At 49.1% G+C, this 14,681-nt stretch overlaps 6 protein-coding genes across 6 annotated transcripts; 3 read left to right on the top strand and 3 right to left on the bottom strand.

The window, feature by feature from the left end:
• Positions 1–2,090: 2,090 nt before the first annotated feature.
• On the top strand, positions 2,091–2,494 carry LOC116996104 (histone H4). The gene has a single exon (XM_033059275.1). The coding sequence runs from the start codon at positions 2,103–2,105 to the stop codon at positions 2,412–2,414; it is 312 nt and encodes a 103-aa protein (XP_032915166.1). The 5' UTR covers positions 2,091–2,102; the 3' UTR covers positions 2,415–2,494.
• A 713-nt stretch (positions 2,495–3,207) lies between these two features.
• On the bottom strand, positions 3,208–3,597 carry LOC116996066 (histone H2A type 2-C). Its single transcript, XM_033059237.1, has one exon. The coding sequence runs from the start codon at positions 3,595–3,597 to the stop codon at positions 3,208–3,210; it is 390 nt and encodes a 129-aa protein (XP_032915128.1).
• Positions 3,598–4,398: 801 nt separating this feature from the next.
• Positions 4,399–4,815, bottom strand: LOC116996094 (histone H3). Its single transcript, XM_033059266.1, has one exon. The coding sequence runs from the start codon at positions 4,807–4,809 to the stop codon at positions 4,399–4,401; it is 411 nt and encodes a 136-aa protein (XP_032915157.1). The 5' UTR covers positions 4,810–4,815.
• Positions 4,816–6,061: 1,246 nt separating this feature from the next.
• Positions 6,062–6,451, top strand: LOC116996069 (histone H2A type 2-C). The gene has a single exon (XM_033059241.1). It carries the CDS (start codon positions 6,062–6,064, stop codon positions 6,449–6,451), a length of 390 nt encoding a protein of 129 aa, XP_032915132.1.
• A 705-nt stretch (positions 6,452–7,156) lies between these two features.
• On the bottom strand, positions 7,157–7,567 carry LOC116996085 (histone H4). Its single transcript, XM_033059258.1, has one exon. The coding sequence runs from the start codon at positions 7,554–7,556 to the stop codon at positions 7,245–7,247; it is 312 nt and encodes a 103-aa protein (XP_032915149.1). The 5' UTR covers positions 7,557–7,567; the 3' UTR covers positions 7,157–7,244.
• Positions 7,568–13,199: 5,632 nt separating this feature from the next.
• Positions 13,200–14,081, top strand: LOC116996042 (histone H1.03-like). The gene is made up of 2 exons (XM_033059212.1): positions 13,200–13,871; positions 14,023–14,081. Exon 1 carries the CDS (start codon positions 13,200–13,202, stop codon positions 13,866–13,868), a length of 669 nt encoding a protein of 222 aa, XP_032915103.1. The 3' UTR covers positions 13,869–13,871; positions 14,023–14,081.
• Positions 14,082–14,681: the final 600 nt, after the last annotated feature.

Genomic DNA, 14,681 nt, shown 5'->3' with positions numbered 1-14,681 from the left:
GACAGGTCAGAGGAGTACACAGTGTAGTAGTAGAACTTGTTCCTTCAGTTAGTGATATCAGCACAGGTCCAGAGTGGGGTGAAACAAATGGGCATTAAGGACAGGACAGCCTTGAGATTCTGCTCTCTTTGAGTTGCATGCTGGAGACATAACACTTGAAGAAATAAGTAATTAACTGGAAGCTTTTTTCTGGACCAATATCCCAACTGTGACAGAGGCTAGTAAATAAAGAGGGTAAGAGCAAGACCTGATAATCTCATCAAAGTAGTGTTTTAGATTTTAGTGCTTTGTGGACTACAGACTCATTGAGTCAGGGGGATGTCTTAGGGCAGAGATGAATTAGGAAGCTGCAAATGGATTTTTCTTCTTTGTATGTAGCAGTTGCTTTCTCTAGACAAAACATTTTCCATGTTTTTAGATTTGCTTTAGCATTACCAAACAAAAGGTTGAGGAATAGGTGAGTGGGAGATGTGGACAAATGAGTGATGGACATGTGTGCTACATGGACTGTAATAGCAGAGATATCAATTAATATGTGGTTAGCTGTCCTCAGTGTGCACCTGGAAAACATGCATGAAATGGAGCAAAATGCCCACCAGCAAAGAGAGTGAACTGAATACCCTTTTCTGTAGCTGCAGAGATGAAGATAATACATATGAAACAGAAGGAATGGCAAGTCATATGAAAGGAGATAAAAAAGAATCATAGGTCTTCAGGGGCAGACTGAGACATTCTTATATAACATATATGACCTGAAACGTGCTGTGAAACAATTACTTCACCATTATATTTTTAGTCCCATCACTTTTTCAGACGTACCCTGCTGGAGTCACTGTGACTAAAGGAAAAAAAAAAAGCCAGAGTCAATGAGAAAAAGGCTTGCCAGACTTCACAGAGATCTTTCCAGGCTCTTCACCTTCAAGGACTTTCTTCTGGCTCTGTATGAGTAATGATGTGTGTATTTGGCCATGAACACAGGGAAATTCTCCATATTAGAATGATGTTAATTTCATAGACCCAATGGGTCCTGAACTACAAATTGAGGACTGCAGGCATAGCCAACAGAAATGAGGCATGGATTGAAGTCATAACAAGAGATTTTCAGTCATGAAGATATACAAAAATTACAAAGACAAATATCATCACTTTCAACATACCCTTGTGAAAGGAAAATATATTGCATGAAAGGAAATATCCACACAGTTCTGTCAAGCCTTTGAAAACGTTGTGGTACACATGAAAACGGCTGACACAGCCATTATTATTGTGCATTTGACATATGTTAATAATTTTAATCTAGTTAGAAGTAATTACCTAATGGAAATGTAATGCTTTTTTTTGTATCACCAGGATGTCAGGAATTTAATGTGAAGCAAACACTAGAAACAGAAAATAAAGCGTGAATGTGAAGTAAATACTGGAAACATTAGGATATAAAATAAAGGGTCTTCAGTTAATTACTGAAAAAGTCCAGTGCAGATTCGTCACTGATACAATACTCTGAGAGTCAGACGTAGCCAGCTTTGGAAAAAACAAACATTTCCTTCTTGTCTCAAGTGAACACTTAGGTATGATTTTCCTCGTGGTATAGAGGACGTGTACTACAGTAAGGTCGTGAAACTGACCGAAGAGATCTTGGGTTTATTAAATGGTTCTCAGTATATCGAATACCTGAATGCAACTTCAGAAGTGGAACTAGGTGGTCAGCAAGGCCATAACAACCGTGCACGGTGGGTGAAAGATCGCCAAAGTCCCGGCACAGCGGCACTTGCCACAGCAAAAGAAACAAAAAAAAACACCAAAAAACAAAAAAAAAAAGGTGGGGGACGAGGTTTCTGCAATCTTGCCAGGAATAATGCAGGGGAAGAAGAATTGGAGAAAAGCGGTTCGGGAAAATCGAGGGGCTGGTGAACAGAGAGCGAGGCGGGGCCGAGAGCGCAGCCGAGGCTGCGGGGGGGCGCCCGCGAGAGGCGAAAGGGGCGGAGGCGCAGGCCCGGCCCCTGCCCGGTGTGCCCGCCCCTGTTCCCAACCAGGTCGGACTTCACCGTATAAAAACCACGGCACGGGCAGCGCTGGCTCACAGCAGCAGCGGCAGCGCAATCATGTCTGGTCGGGGCAAGGGCGGCAAGGGGCTCGGCAAGGGCGGCGCCAAGCGCCACCGCAAGGTGCTGCGCGACAACATCCAGGGCATCACCAAGCCCGCCATCCGCCGCCTGGCTCGGCGCGGCGGCGTCAAGCGCATCTCGGGGCTCATCTACGAGGAGACGCGCGGCGTGCTCAAGGTGTTCCTGGAGAACGTGATCCGCGACGCCGTCACCTACACGGAGCACGCCAAGAGGAAGACGGTCACGGCCATGGACGTGGTCTACGCCCTCAAGCGCCAGGGTCGCACTCTCTACGGCTTCGGCGGCTAAAGCTCTGTGCTCCTACCAGACCATCGGACAAACACCCAAAGGCTCTTCTAAGAGCCACCCACTTTTTCTTTTAAAAGAGCTGTGTTGCTATATTGTGTTTGCTGATGGTTACCATTGCATTTCTTTTCTTTGTCTTGCACTACCCGTGTTCCTCTTCACCCCGCTTCTGGTAGGTCGTGCTGTAGCTCCTTAGCTGTCTTCGAAAAAAATAACAGTCCACTTAGGTTAAGGGAAAATAAGTATAATCCATACGTAGCTTAAGTGAAAACGCGGTAGCCGTACGGTTTCCACTATAACACCGCAGCCTTCTTTCCCTTACTGCCGCCACTGTGTGAACCAGAAACTGGAGAACAAACTGCACGGGCTCAAGTGCCGCTGTGGAGGAGGCTCTTGTCCCACGGCCGCATGACCAGGGAGGGTTGAGCGCCCGCGCGATTTCCAAAAGCCCGCGCACGGCACCGTTGGCTCCGCCAATCCCGCTCCGCACTCCCCTCCTCCCACCCTCATCCCAGCCCAGCAGCTCCCGGCACCCGGGAGCAGAGGGCATCGACCGATCCCGGCTTGACAACGTAAACTCAGCCCGCCAGAAACGGCCACGGCTGCCCACAGCACAGACAAGCCCAGCAACACACGCACCAAAAACCCAACATCCTGCTATCCCCTCCCCACTCACCTCCCCCCCAGCACCACGCGCTCTGCAGCGTCTCAAGCTCTTTTTCGAGACTGTGGGTGGCTCTGAAAAGAGCCTTTGGGTTTCACTTTTGGGCTCAGGATGATTTCCCCGACCGCTGCTTTACTTGCTCTTGGCTTTATGGCTCTCAGTCTTCTTGGGCAGCAGCACGGCCTGGATGTTGGGCAGCACGCCGCCCTGCGCGATCGTCACCTTGCCCAGCAGCTTGTTGAGCTCCTCGTCGTTGCGGATGGCGAGCTGCAGGTGGCGGGGGATGATGCGCGTCTTCTTGTTGTCGCGGGCCGCGTTGCCCGCCAGCTCCAGGATCTCGGCCGTCAGGTACTCCAGCACGGCCGCCAGGTACACCGGGGCGCCGGCGCCCACGCGCTCCGCGTAGTTGCCCTTGCGCAGCAGCCGGTGCACGCGGCCCACGGGGAACTGCAGCCCGGCCCGCGACGAGCGCGACTTGGCCTTGGCGCGCGCCTTCCCGCCCTGCTTTCCACGTCCGGACATCTTCCCTCGCTCGTTCTACTAACAAATTGCCGCTCACAACGACAAAGAGAACACGACTGATCGCCGCCCTGAGACCTCCGCCTTTATATCCCCTCCCTGCGCGCGGCCGCCGCCTCCTGATAGGCCGAGGCGCAGCGAATCTCACGCTGACCAATCGCGAGGGCCGCAGCGCCGAGAGGCTCCGACCGCGCGCGCCACGCAGCCAATCACGAGCCGGAGCGGGCGGGCCTCGGCTCGCGGCCCCGCCCACGAGGAGCGCTCGCTCCCGCCGCCGCCGCCCGGACCACCGGGGCTGCGCTGCCCCGTCCCGCACCGTGTTTGCTCTGCCGTGCGTTCATATTCTGTAAAACTCGTCCTCCCGCTGCACTGTGCGGGTTGGGAGCGCTGAGTCGAGGGAATACAGAGGAAGCACTAGATAGGTGAGGCGGTGTATGGGAGCGGGAAAAGGGGGACGGATGGGACTCGGAGAGACTCACAAGACAAAAAAAGTTTTCACGACGGGTATTTTTCCCTCCAAGTATTAACACCGCTTTGATCCTTTTTTTGAGCTCAGTAAATGCCATACATTTCAGCGCATCAGAAAAGCACGGCCCCCTCATAAGTAGCCCTTAAATTAAGAAACCATAGGAAAACACTGTTCACCTTACAACTGTACATTGTCAGCGCTGACTTTCAGAGTATCCCCGGAACCCTATCGGAAACCTCAGTGTTACAGCTCTTTCGACTGTGTATGTAGTGGCTCTTAAAAGAGCCTTTGTGTTGATGCAAGTAATTTGAGACCCGAAGATAACCCGGCCAGGTTTATGCGCGCTCCCCGCGGATGCGGCGGGCCAGCTGGATGTCCTTGGGCATGATGGTGACGCGCTTGGCGTGGATGGCGCACAGGTTGGTGTCCTCGAAGAGCCCCACCAGGTAGGCCTCGCTGGCCTCCTGCAGCGCCATGACGGCCGAGCTCTGGAAGCGCAGGTCGGTCTTGAAGTCCTGCGCGATCTCGCGCACCAGGCGCTGGAAGGGCAGCTTGCGGATCAGCAGCTCCGTGGACTTCTGGTAGCGCCGGATCTCGCGTAGCGCCACCGTGCCGGGCCGGTAGCGGTGCGGCTTCTTGACGCCGCCCGTGGCCGGCGCGCTCTTGCGGGCAGCCTTGGTGGCCAGCTGCTTGCGGGGCGCCTTCCCGCCCGTGGATTTACGCGCGGTCTGCTTCGTACGCGCCATGGCTCCAACTGTGACTAGCTCGAGACCAGCCGCAACAATGAAACTGAGGCGTATGCGGGGGCTATTTATAGCCCTGCTGCCTTCTCTGATTGGCTGACGGTAGATGCTGTGTTTCATTGGTGGATTCAAATTTTAAAACTCCCGCCCTTGTCCGACCGCCTACTCTCTTCAGGTTTTGCTGTTACTGAATAGGTTGCGGTCTTGTAAAAAGCCGTAATGTATGCCATTACCAATTGCCAAATCTCTGAGACATAGTGTCGCTATGAACTGACTAAATTTAACTTGGCTGTTAAACGATACAAGACTTAAAACTAATTCCTTACTATGCAAGCTTATGGTTACATCTTTCTTAAGTCAATTTGTCACCCTACAAGTATGAAATTGTGGCTTTTATTTCACTGGATATATTTCTTAAGGGCTAATAACAACAAGAATTTCCTGGTAAGTATTTTTATATTTATTTAGATACCTGTAACTATTACGAAAATATGCAAAGTATAACGATGAAAAAATAGTACTTGAAAAATCACTAAATTAATGAGAAATTAAAACGGATATTAAACGAACCAATCACACCCCTAGAATGAAAAATTTTCAAAGTTTATAGTTATTATTGCAAATACATATGTCTGTAAACTATTTTAGCAGTTGTGAAAGAAGGTGAAATTCAGGTAGTCAAAACTCCCAATCGAAGCTGTAGATGTATTTAGGGTTTTAAGTGAAGAGCTCCTGTTTAAATAGGGTCCCGCCAAAAATACTAAGGGCTTTGCTGCCTTGTGAGTCTCTCCGCGTCCCATCCGTCCCCCTTTTCCCGCTCCCATACACCGCCTCACTATCTAGTGCTTCCTCTGTATTCCCTCGACTCAGCGCTCCCAACCCGCACAGTGCAGCGGGAGGACGAGTTTTAACAGAATATGAATGCACGGCAGAGCAAACACGGTGCGGGACGGGGCAGCGCAGCCCCGGTGGTCCGGGCGGCGGCGGCGGGAGCGAGCGCTCCTCGTGGGCGGGGCCGCGAGCCGAGGCCCGCCCGCTCCGGCTCGTGATTGGCTGCGTGGCGCGCGCGGTCGGAGCCTCTCGGCGCTGCGGCCCTCGCGATTGGTCAGCGTGAGATTCGCTGCGCCTCGGCCTATCAGGAGGCGGCGGCCGCGCGCAGGGAGGGGATATAAAGGCGGAGGTCTCAGGGCGGCGATCAGTCGTGTTCTCTTTGTCGTTGTGAGCGGCAATTTGTTAGTAGAACGAGCGAGGGAAGATGTCCGGACGTGGAAAGCAGGGCGGGAAGGCGCGCGCCAAGGCCAAGTCGCGCTCGTCGCGGGCCGGGCTGCAGTTCCCCGTGGGCCGCGTGCACCGGCTGCTGCGCAAGGGCAACTACGCGGAGCGCGTGGGCGCCGGCGCCCCGGTGTACCTGGCGGCCGTGCTGGAGTACCTGACGGCCGAGATCCTGGAGCTGGCGGGCAACGCGGCCCGCGACAACAAGAAGACGCGCATCATCCCCCGCCACCTGCAGCTCGCCATCCGCAACGACGAGGAGCTCAACAAGCTGCTGGGCAAGGTGACGATCGCGCAGGGCGGCGTGCTGCCCAACATCCAGGCCGTGCTGCTGCCCAAGAAGACTGAGAGCCATAAAGCCAAGAGCAAGTAAAGCAGCGGTCGGGGAAATCATCCTGAGCCCAAAAGTGAAACCCAAAGGCTCTTTTCAGAGCCACCCACAGTCTCGAAAAAGAGCTTGAGACGCTGCAGAGCGCGTGGTGCTGGGGGGGAGGTGAGTGGGGAGGGGATAGCAGGATGTTGGGTTTTTGGTGCGTGTGTTGCTGGGCTTGTCTGTGCTGTGGGCAGCCGTGGCCGTTTCTGGCGGGCTGAGTTTACGTTGTCAAGCCGGGATCGGTCGATGCCCTCTGCTCCCGGGTGCCGGGAGCTGCTGGGCTGGGATGAGGGTGGGAGGAGGGGAGTGCGGAGCGGGATTGGCGGAGCCAACGGTGCCGTGCGCGGGCTTTTGGAAATCGCGCGGGCGCTCAACCCTCCCTGGTCATGCGGCCGTGGGACAAGAGCCTCCTCCACAGCGGCACTTGAGCCCGTGCAGTTTGTTCTCCAGTTTCTGGTTCACACAGTGGCGGCAGTAAGGGAAAGAAGGCTGCGGTGTTATAGTGGAAACCGTACGGCTACCGCGTTTTCACTTAAGCTACGTATGGATTATACTTATTTTCCCTTAACCTAAGTGGACTGTTATTTTTTTCGAAGACAGCTAAGGAGCTACAGCACGACCTACCAGAAGCGGGGTGAAGAGGAACACGGGTAGTGCAAGACAAAGAAAAGAAATGCAATGGTAACCATCAGCAAACACAATATAGCAACACAGCTCTTTTAAAAGAAAAAGTGGGTGGCTCTTAGAAGAGCCTTTGGGTGTTTGTCCGATGGTCTGGTAGGAGCACAGAGCTTTAGCCGCCGAAGCCGTAGAGAGTGCGACCCTGGCGCTTGAGGGCGTAGACCACGTCCATGGCCGTGACCGTCTTCCTCTTGGCGTGCTCCGTGTAGGTGACGGCGTCGCGGATCACGTTCTCCAGGAACACCTTGAGCACGCCGCGCGTCTCCTCGTAGATGAGCCCCGAGATGCGCTTGACGCCGCCGCGCCGAGCCAGGCGGCGGATGGCCGGCTTGGTGATGCCCTGGATGTTGTCGCGCAGCACCTTGCGGTGGCGCTTGGCGCCGCCCTTGCCGAGCCCCTTGCCGCCCTTGCCCCGACCAGACATGATTGCGCTGCCGCTGCTGCTGTGAGCCAGCGCTGCCCGTGCCGTGGTTTTTATACGGTGAAGTCCGACCTGGTTGGGAACAGGGGCGGGCACACCGGGCAGGGGCCGGGCCTGCGCCTCCGCCCCTTTCGCCTCTCGCGGGCGCCCCCCCGCAGCCTCGGCTGCGCTCTCGGCCCCGCCTCGCTCTCAGTTCCCCAGCCCCTCGGTTTCCCCGAGCCGTTGTCCCTAATTCTCGCCGTGCTGTCGTGGCGGTGGCCACACATCTGTCTGGTTGTCTGCGCTGCCCCCTCGCCCTGGCGTTGGGCCGGCCTCGCCGCCTCCCGAACCATTGGCTTGTTGGCGCTGCGCTCTCCCGGTGCCAAGTTCCCAAAGCGCGTTGGGAGCTGCTTTCTGGGACTTTGCCTTTATCTCTCCGTCCATGTGCTGCACATCTTGTCAGTTCCTTCTAATATTGTCACATCACCTTATCTACCTGGTGACATAACAGTTAGAAACCTATATTTGTTTTTCTATTGTTGTTGGTCTTTTAGGTTTACAACTAATGTTTCCTAAGTTATTGTGTGCTTTTACCTACACCACACAATACATACTTTTCACGTATGTGAAATTTAGGTATAAATAACCTACCTCTTGTGAACACTATTTTTTTTCCAAGCATCGGCACAGACCTTATGCATTGATTTTGATTTATTTCCCTCCGTGCAGTTTACTCTGTACTGGGAACTTAGTTCACAGTACTTTATAAAGAAGCATAGCCACATACAGTTTACAGTGAAAATAAATACCATAGAACTGAACGTCCACTTTATTAGGCTTTCTCCTTCATTAGGTATGGGTTTTGGTCCTACATATGCTCTGCAACCCTTTTAAGCATCATTTCATGTAAATATGTGTGTATATATCCTAGGAAATAATTAATAACCTAATAATTTTTAAAGCCACAGGCTAACCATAGCATCTGTTTAGCTAATTAATCATGAAAATTCAGAGATAATTTCCTACGTTGTTTTTGGTTTTTTTTTAATTTCTTTCCCTCATTTAAGTTCTCCTTGTCTGAGTGTATTCTGCTTTTTGAGGGGTTTGGTGGTTTGGTTTTTTGCTTGGTTTGTTTTTTATATTTCAGAAAATTAGCACAAAAATATTATTTTATGCAGAAAATATTTTGATTTGGATGTTACAAACACTAAGGTGATTCCTTTATATTTCACCAGTGAAGACCAGCCATGAATATGTGAAATGTGAGCATGTCAGCTGTAAACAGAATCTCAAAAGGACTCCCAGCACAAGAAGCAGCAGAAATCACAGTGAAATGGCTGCTCTGGGCTTCTTACGCCCCTAAATGTTTACAGATATGTAGAGCTCTAGTAAACAAGGTTTTAACCTCAATGTATTTTTATTTAGCATTTTTTGAAATTATATTTGCATTCAATTATGAGCAATCGATTATCTTCCCCCTTTTTATCTACTTCAAAGCATGCTGAAGAACCCATCTGAAAATCTTTTTTTGATGTGCAAGGGTTAAAATCTTCACAAAGCTGCAAAGCAGCAGGGGCACACTTTTCCCTGAATTTGGGTTGTTTACTTAAAATTCCAAGAGCTGAAGACTTGATGAAAGTTCTCTTGGAAGCTTTGCTTCATTCATCTGCAATTTACATCATTAGGCTGAAAAGAAATCTTTCTCTTTGGTAATTTTCAGTAAAGAGATTTTAATGCAGCAGTATTGAGACAAGAGGAACACAAAAAACAAAGGAGATATGGTGTGTAAGGTTTTTTATTTTCAGAAGAAACAACTGATATTTTAAGTTAGTTTAATAGAAATCGAAAGGGGAAAAAAAGCCCTGTATATTTTAATGTTACAGTGTGAGATGCGTTTTGTTGAAACTACAACATTGATTTAATGTGTTTCGAAAAAGGCAGGCAGTGGCTCTTGCTAGCCCATGCTCATTTCCAGATCTGTGCTGTTGACCATGCATAAAATGTCCCTTCTCATAATTCACGTCTTTTTCGCATCTGCAGCTCCAGAAGCAGATTTAGGTCTAATGCTGTGTCAGAAACTCCTTGTGTTCCACTCAAAAGGAAAACAAAAACTTACAGTCCATTTGTGCTTCTGCATGTTGAGCAAGAGGATTTCTGTCCTTTCAAGAGTATTAATAGAAAAACGTTGAAAAACAGTGATATAGTTTCTATGTGTATTTGAATGGTGTGATTTTGAATTTCTGTGAATAAAATATAGTTTCATCTCCTTAAAATGAGGCATGTTCTATTGTATGAGAGAAAAAAGAAAATGTATGTGTCTTTCAAATGTGGAATACGGACTTCTTAAAATTCTTAAGTGCATATGTCAGTATGAGCCTTGGCCTATACCCAGAAGGTATCAGGTAAGTTAAATAAGATAGCTGCAGAACCAAGGCAAGACCCTCACCATTGTGGAAGCTACAACACTTGGTGGAGAATTTGGGTGCTGGTCATCAAGCCATGGATTATATGAAAATACAAAAAAATTATCATTTTTTTAAATATTACATTTTGGCTTTATTAGTCATTCAGGAAAAGAAATGCCAGTAGGCACCGAGGAAAATAATGGTGACCTTTCACTCTTTTAAGCAGAAAGAGCAGGGATTCATTATTTACTTTACATTAGAACACCTGTGCTAGGCATTAGTTTTGAAATTTGACATTAATACACAGGAAAAAAAGCATTTTTACTACCTACCTATTCCTCTTTGCAACAGGAACAAGGGTATATGTCCAATTTCTGTAAACAATCTGTATAAAGTTCAATTAATTTGCAGCAATTATTTTGATGCAGAATATGAACTCACTTGGCAATGGTTCGTATTTTTTCCCCCCTCTAATAACCTTCTAAAAAAATTCTGGTTAGAATCTCTGTATAGGCCTGTGCTAATCCATAAACATGTTTATTCCCTGGAAGGAAAGCAATAATATTTTACTAAAGTATTTAGGTGTTCCTATTGCCATCGGATGATTTTAAAATACGGGGAAAATGAATGGAGTGATGATACCCAGACATGAAGAAATGATGGAGTATCAAAACTTTGGGAAGCATCCCTGCTTTTCATATGCAAATGCATCGACTTGAACACATGTTCTCTTTTTTGGTTTTTTGGGTTTTTTTTGTATAGTGGCCAACACAGAGATCTTAGGATCTTACTGGATTACAATACAAATACTTGGATGATTTTAGGCTGTTATGCTTGAATATCCAAAAGCAAAACACAACTGAAGAATAAAGTCAGGCAAATTATCTCTGGCTTGCATCAACACTCAAGTCTGCCCTTCCTGTCTCCAGATTAATACCCACCTTTGTTTTGGTGTCCACTGAATAGGAGTTCAGAATGGTTCATTTCCTGTGAGCATCCACTGCCTGATACTACCCACCAACCTTGGTCTCTCGGAGTGGGGAGAGATTATCTCCAAGGCTCAGTGTTGATTTACATAAAGAAAGAGGAGCTTGGGAGAGTAGAATCACATCTGTAAACACTTTTGGATTTCTAAGTAAATAAATACACAATCATGACAATGGGAAAATAAAATAAAAATATTAATGTTCTATTTATATTTCCAGGAATCTCAGAAGTCCTTTCTCCTGTAAAGAAGTAGGAAGAAATAAAAGAATTACCAATTTTTTCAAGGATTGATAAAGATTACAACATTTCTTGTACCATCCCAGGATGTTCACAGAAAGCTGCCACTCAATGTGACTATTGTGATACATACCAACCACTTACATATAAACATCAAGGGACAAGAGAGCTACAAATTCTATCACTGGTGCCCTGGGAGGTCTTGATCTCTTCCTGGCTATGGGGTTAGTACCACAAGTTTAGAAAAAAAACAAATTTTCAGCATTCTGATAGTGCCCAGTAGTGTCACAGAAGGCCTTAATCCTCCTCCACTAGAGGAAATAAGTATCAGTTAAATGGGCATTAAATGCATTTTCCTATTTCTGTATTTAATCAAAAAATAATACAATATTCTACAGGGTCACACTGAAGTTTCGTTATGCTCACTATTGCAGTCAGATCATCCAAAACGTGCCTTCATCTTTTGTTTTATAGGTTTACTAAGGGAGACCTCACTAAGCTGTACTTTTTCAACATTTACCTTCAAGTAGAGGGAAAAAAGGTATTTCAAACCACAGGGATAAAGTCAGTATTTCCTCTGATTTTAGCAGTTTAGATTTTTCAATTAAACACAGGTAATAATAAAAAGACATTTCTCAAATTACTCAAGTCATTGTGTTTCTTTATTTTTACACTCTCAAACAGCAGGAACCCTGCGGTTTTTACCGGCAAATCACTCTTTCACACCTGCTTCTAGCTCTGAAAATAGCTGCTCGCAGTGTTTTAGGAGCTGATGATAGCCCGGATATGGAGGGTACGGAACACAATACTATTGCAGGCAGTGTTAACTGCTTGGTATTTGAAAGAAATCATCATTGCATTGAAAACGAAGAAAAAAAAAAAGGAGAGAACCTATCCATTGTTTGTAATATCGAGCTGCCACTTGCCGGGGCAGGAATCCTCTTGATAAGGTGTAGTAGGATCTGCTCTTCTGAAAGTAGGGAAGTGCTGAATCACCAGATGGTGTTATCAAAAATAAATCCACAATCAACATGAATTCATTAAAACCGAGAAACCGGTTTTTTGTTCAGTGACCTGGGTACTCATCATAGCCTCAAAGGCAAATTTTCAGATCGAACTCGCTGTATATTAGTAAATTCAGTACACTCCAGATTCTGCTTCCCAATCAATTTCAAATAATTACGAGGCAAGGACGAATAATTATGAGGCAAGGACGAATAGATTAGCACTAAAAGCAGATATACTGTAATTGCAGTTATCCTGATTTCCAAATTTAATAAACGAAAGCTACTTCTTTGATGTTCTATTGAAAACGCAAAGACAGGAGTGTCACTCTTCAGAGGGACACGCCGGAGCTTTGTTCCACTGAAACACTGAAGCGTAAGGAAAGTAACAACGACTTTCACTCACTCTGCTAAAGCACAAACGTCTCCCCAGAAGGCAGGAGCGGACACAGCGGGGTTGCCGAAGGGACACAGAGCAGGGAGATTTCGGAGGGAAGCGGCTCAGCACAGGGAGTCAGCTCGGCACCAGCGTCTGGGACCATGGGGCGAAACTGTGTTACTTCCTCGGATTTAATACCGATTTTCTCTGAGACCAACCGTTCAAACCCCTCTGGTTTTTACCTGCTCTGTAGATAACCTTCTAAAGAACAAAATTTCATGCCAGTTGTACCCATTCAGGTCACGGTAAAATTTTAATTTTAAATATAAACCGAAGATCTCTCTCTGCGGAGGTCTCTGAGGCTGCCCACCGCTGAGTTTCAGTGCTCGTGTCTCCCTCATTTTTGCTCTTTCTAAGGGGAAACTCCATTAGCTTGTAGGACAGACTCCCCCCTACCCTCCCGGAAAGAAACGGGGTGCATGGGCCGCAAATTTCCTAAAGAAAAACTGTTTTTTGCACCTTGAAGAAACACAGCGGGCGCGGCGGCGGGCGGCCGAGCGGAGCGGCGCGCACCAATCAGCGCGCGCGGCGCTGCTATAAAAGGGGCGGCGGCGACCGCGCTCCCATTGTTCCTCCGGATCGCGCCGAGATCGACATGGCCGAGACCGCTCCCGTCGCCGCTCCCGATGTCGCCGCCGCCGCCTCTCCGGCCCCGACCAAATCTCCCGCCGCCAAGAAGCCGAAGAAGGCGGCGAGCGGCTCCAAAGCCCGCAAGCCCGCGGGGCCCAGCGTCACCGAGCTGATCACCAAGGCCGTGTCCGCCTCCAAGGAGCGCAAGGGGCTCTCGCTCGCCGCGCTCAAGAAGGCACTGGCCGCTGGCGGCTACGATGTGGAAAAAAGTAATAACCGCATCAAGCTTGGCATCAAAAGCCTTGTCAGCAAAGGCGTTTTGGTGCAGACCAAGGGCACCGGCGCCTCCGGCTCTTTCCGCCTCAGCAAGAAACCCGGAGAAGTCAAGGAAAAAGCGCCCAAAAAGAAAACTGCTGCAGCCAAAGCCAAGAAGCCCGCCAGCGCCGCCAAGAAGCCCAAGAAGGCAGTGACAGCGAAAAAGAGCCCCAAGAAAGCGAAGAAGCCGGCGGCCGCAGCGGCCAAGAAAGCAGCGAAGAGCCCCAAGAAAGCCGCAAAGGCAGCCAAGCCCAAGAAAGCGGCGGCAGCAGCGAAGAGTCCGGCTAAGCCCAAGGCTGTGAAGCCCAAAGCAGCCAAGCCCAAGGCGGCCAAGCCGAAAGCAGCCAAGGCAAAGAAGGCAGCGCCCAAGAAAAAATAAGTGGTGCGGAAGAAACCCTGTCTGCCTTGCAGATAAACCCAACGGCTCTTTTAAGAGCCACCCAAGTTTTCACAAAAAGAGCTGGAATTCTCTTAAGTCTCTGTGTAGGGCGTGTGCAATTTAACTTTCTTTTTACCGTTGCTGTTTCTTGTAGGTGGACCCGGTAACAGTTTTGCGCTCTTGTTCTTCGCCGGTGCAAGCAGCACAGCAGCGGAGCTCACCGCCCCACATCTCATTTAAAAATAAAAATATCCCCATGCGTGGGTGTAAATACATTCCCGTTCGCTGCAGGAAATCGGTGCGAGCCGGGACCCCCCAGGGTAGAGGGGTTCGAGCCAGCCAGGCCTGAGGAGGGGGAAAAGGGGCGGGGATGCTGCGGCTGCCCGAGGTTTCTGTGCCGTCAGCCGGAGGCAGAGCTGCGCAGGGAGCGCCTCGCACCGCCCCCACAGCCCGGCGGGTTCGAAAAGCCCGCGCTCCGCACATTGGCCGCCGCTCTTGGGCTGTTCTCCTACCCAGCAATTTTCGGGTTAAAGAGGCGCTCCACCTTTTCCTTCATTCGCTTGGCGGAAGAGGCATACGAAATCCTTTGTAGGTTTGTACCGCCTCGGGTTTTTTCACTCTCAGCCCAGTTTTGTGCCCGCTTTGGAAATGGGGCCAGCGGGGTCTGAGAAGTTAGAGGTTCCCAGCTGAATTAGCTGCGCATTCCTCCGCTTCGGTGCTCAGACTCTCGATCATTGGAGCTGCCGCGCTCAGTTCTTTGCCGGTTCATTTTTGAACACTTCGAACCGTAAAAACTTGGTATTTTCTGCACAC

This window comes from Catharus ustulatus, chromosome 4 (genome assembly GCF_009819885.2).
Source record: "Catharus ustulatus isolate bCatUst1 chromosome 4, bCatUst1.pri.v2, whole genome shotgun sequence".
Classification (NCBI taxonomy): Eukaryota; Metazoa; Chordata; class Aves; order Passeriformes; family Turdidae; genus Catharus; species Catharus ustulatus.
This window is presented reverse-complemented; position numbering and strand designations above follow the sequence as displayed.

Coding starts and splice junctions, on each gene's coding strand:
- LOC116996069 (XM_033059241.1), top strand. CDS start 6,062: ATGTCCGGACGTGGAAAGCAGGGCGGGAAGGCGCGCGCCAAGGCCAAG.
- LOC116996042 (XM_033059212.1), top strand. CDS start 13,200: ATGGCCGAGACCGCTCCCGTCGCCGCTCCCGATGTCGCCGCCGCCGCC.
- LOC116996085 (XM_033059258.1), bottom strand. CDS start 7,556: ATGTCTGGTCGGGGCAAGGGCGGCAAGGGGCTCGGCAAGGGCGGCGCC.
- LOC116996066 (XM_033059237.1), bottom strand. CDS start 3,597: ATGTCCGGACGTGGAAAGCAGGGCGGGAAGGCGCGCGCCAAGGCCAAG.
- LOC116996094 (XM_033059266.1), bottom strand. CDS start 4,809: ATGGCGCGTACGAAGCAGACCGCGCGTAAATCCACGGGCGGGAAGGCG.
- LOC116996104 (XM_033059275.1), top strand. CDS start 2,103: ATGTCTGGTCGGGGCAAGGGCGGCAAGGGGCTCGGCAAGGGCGGCGCC.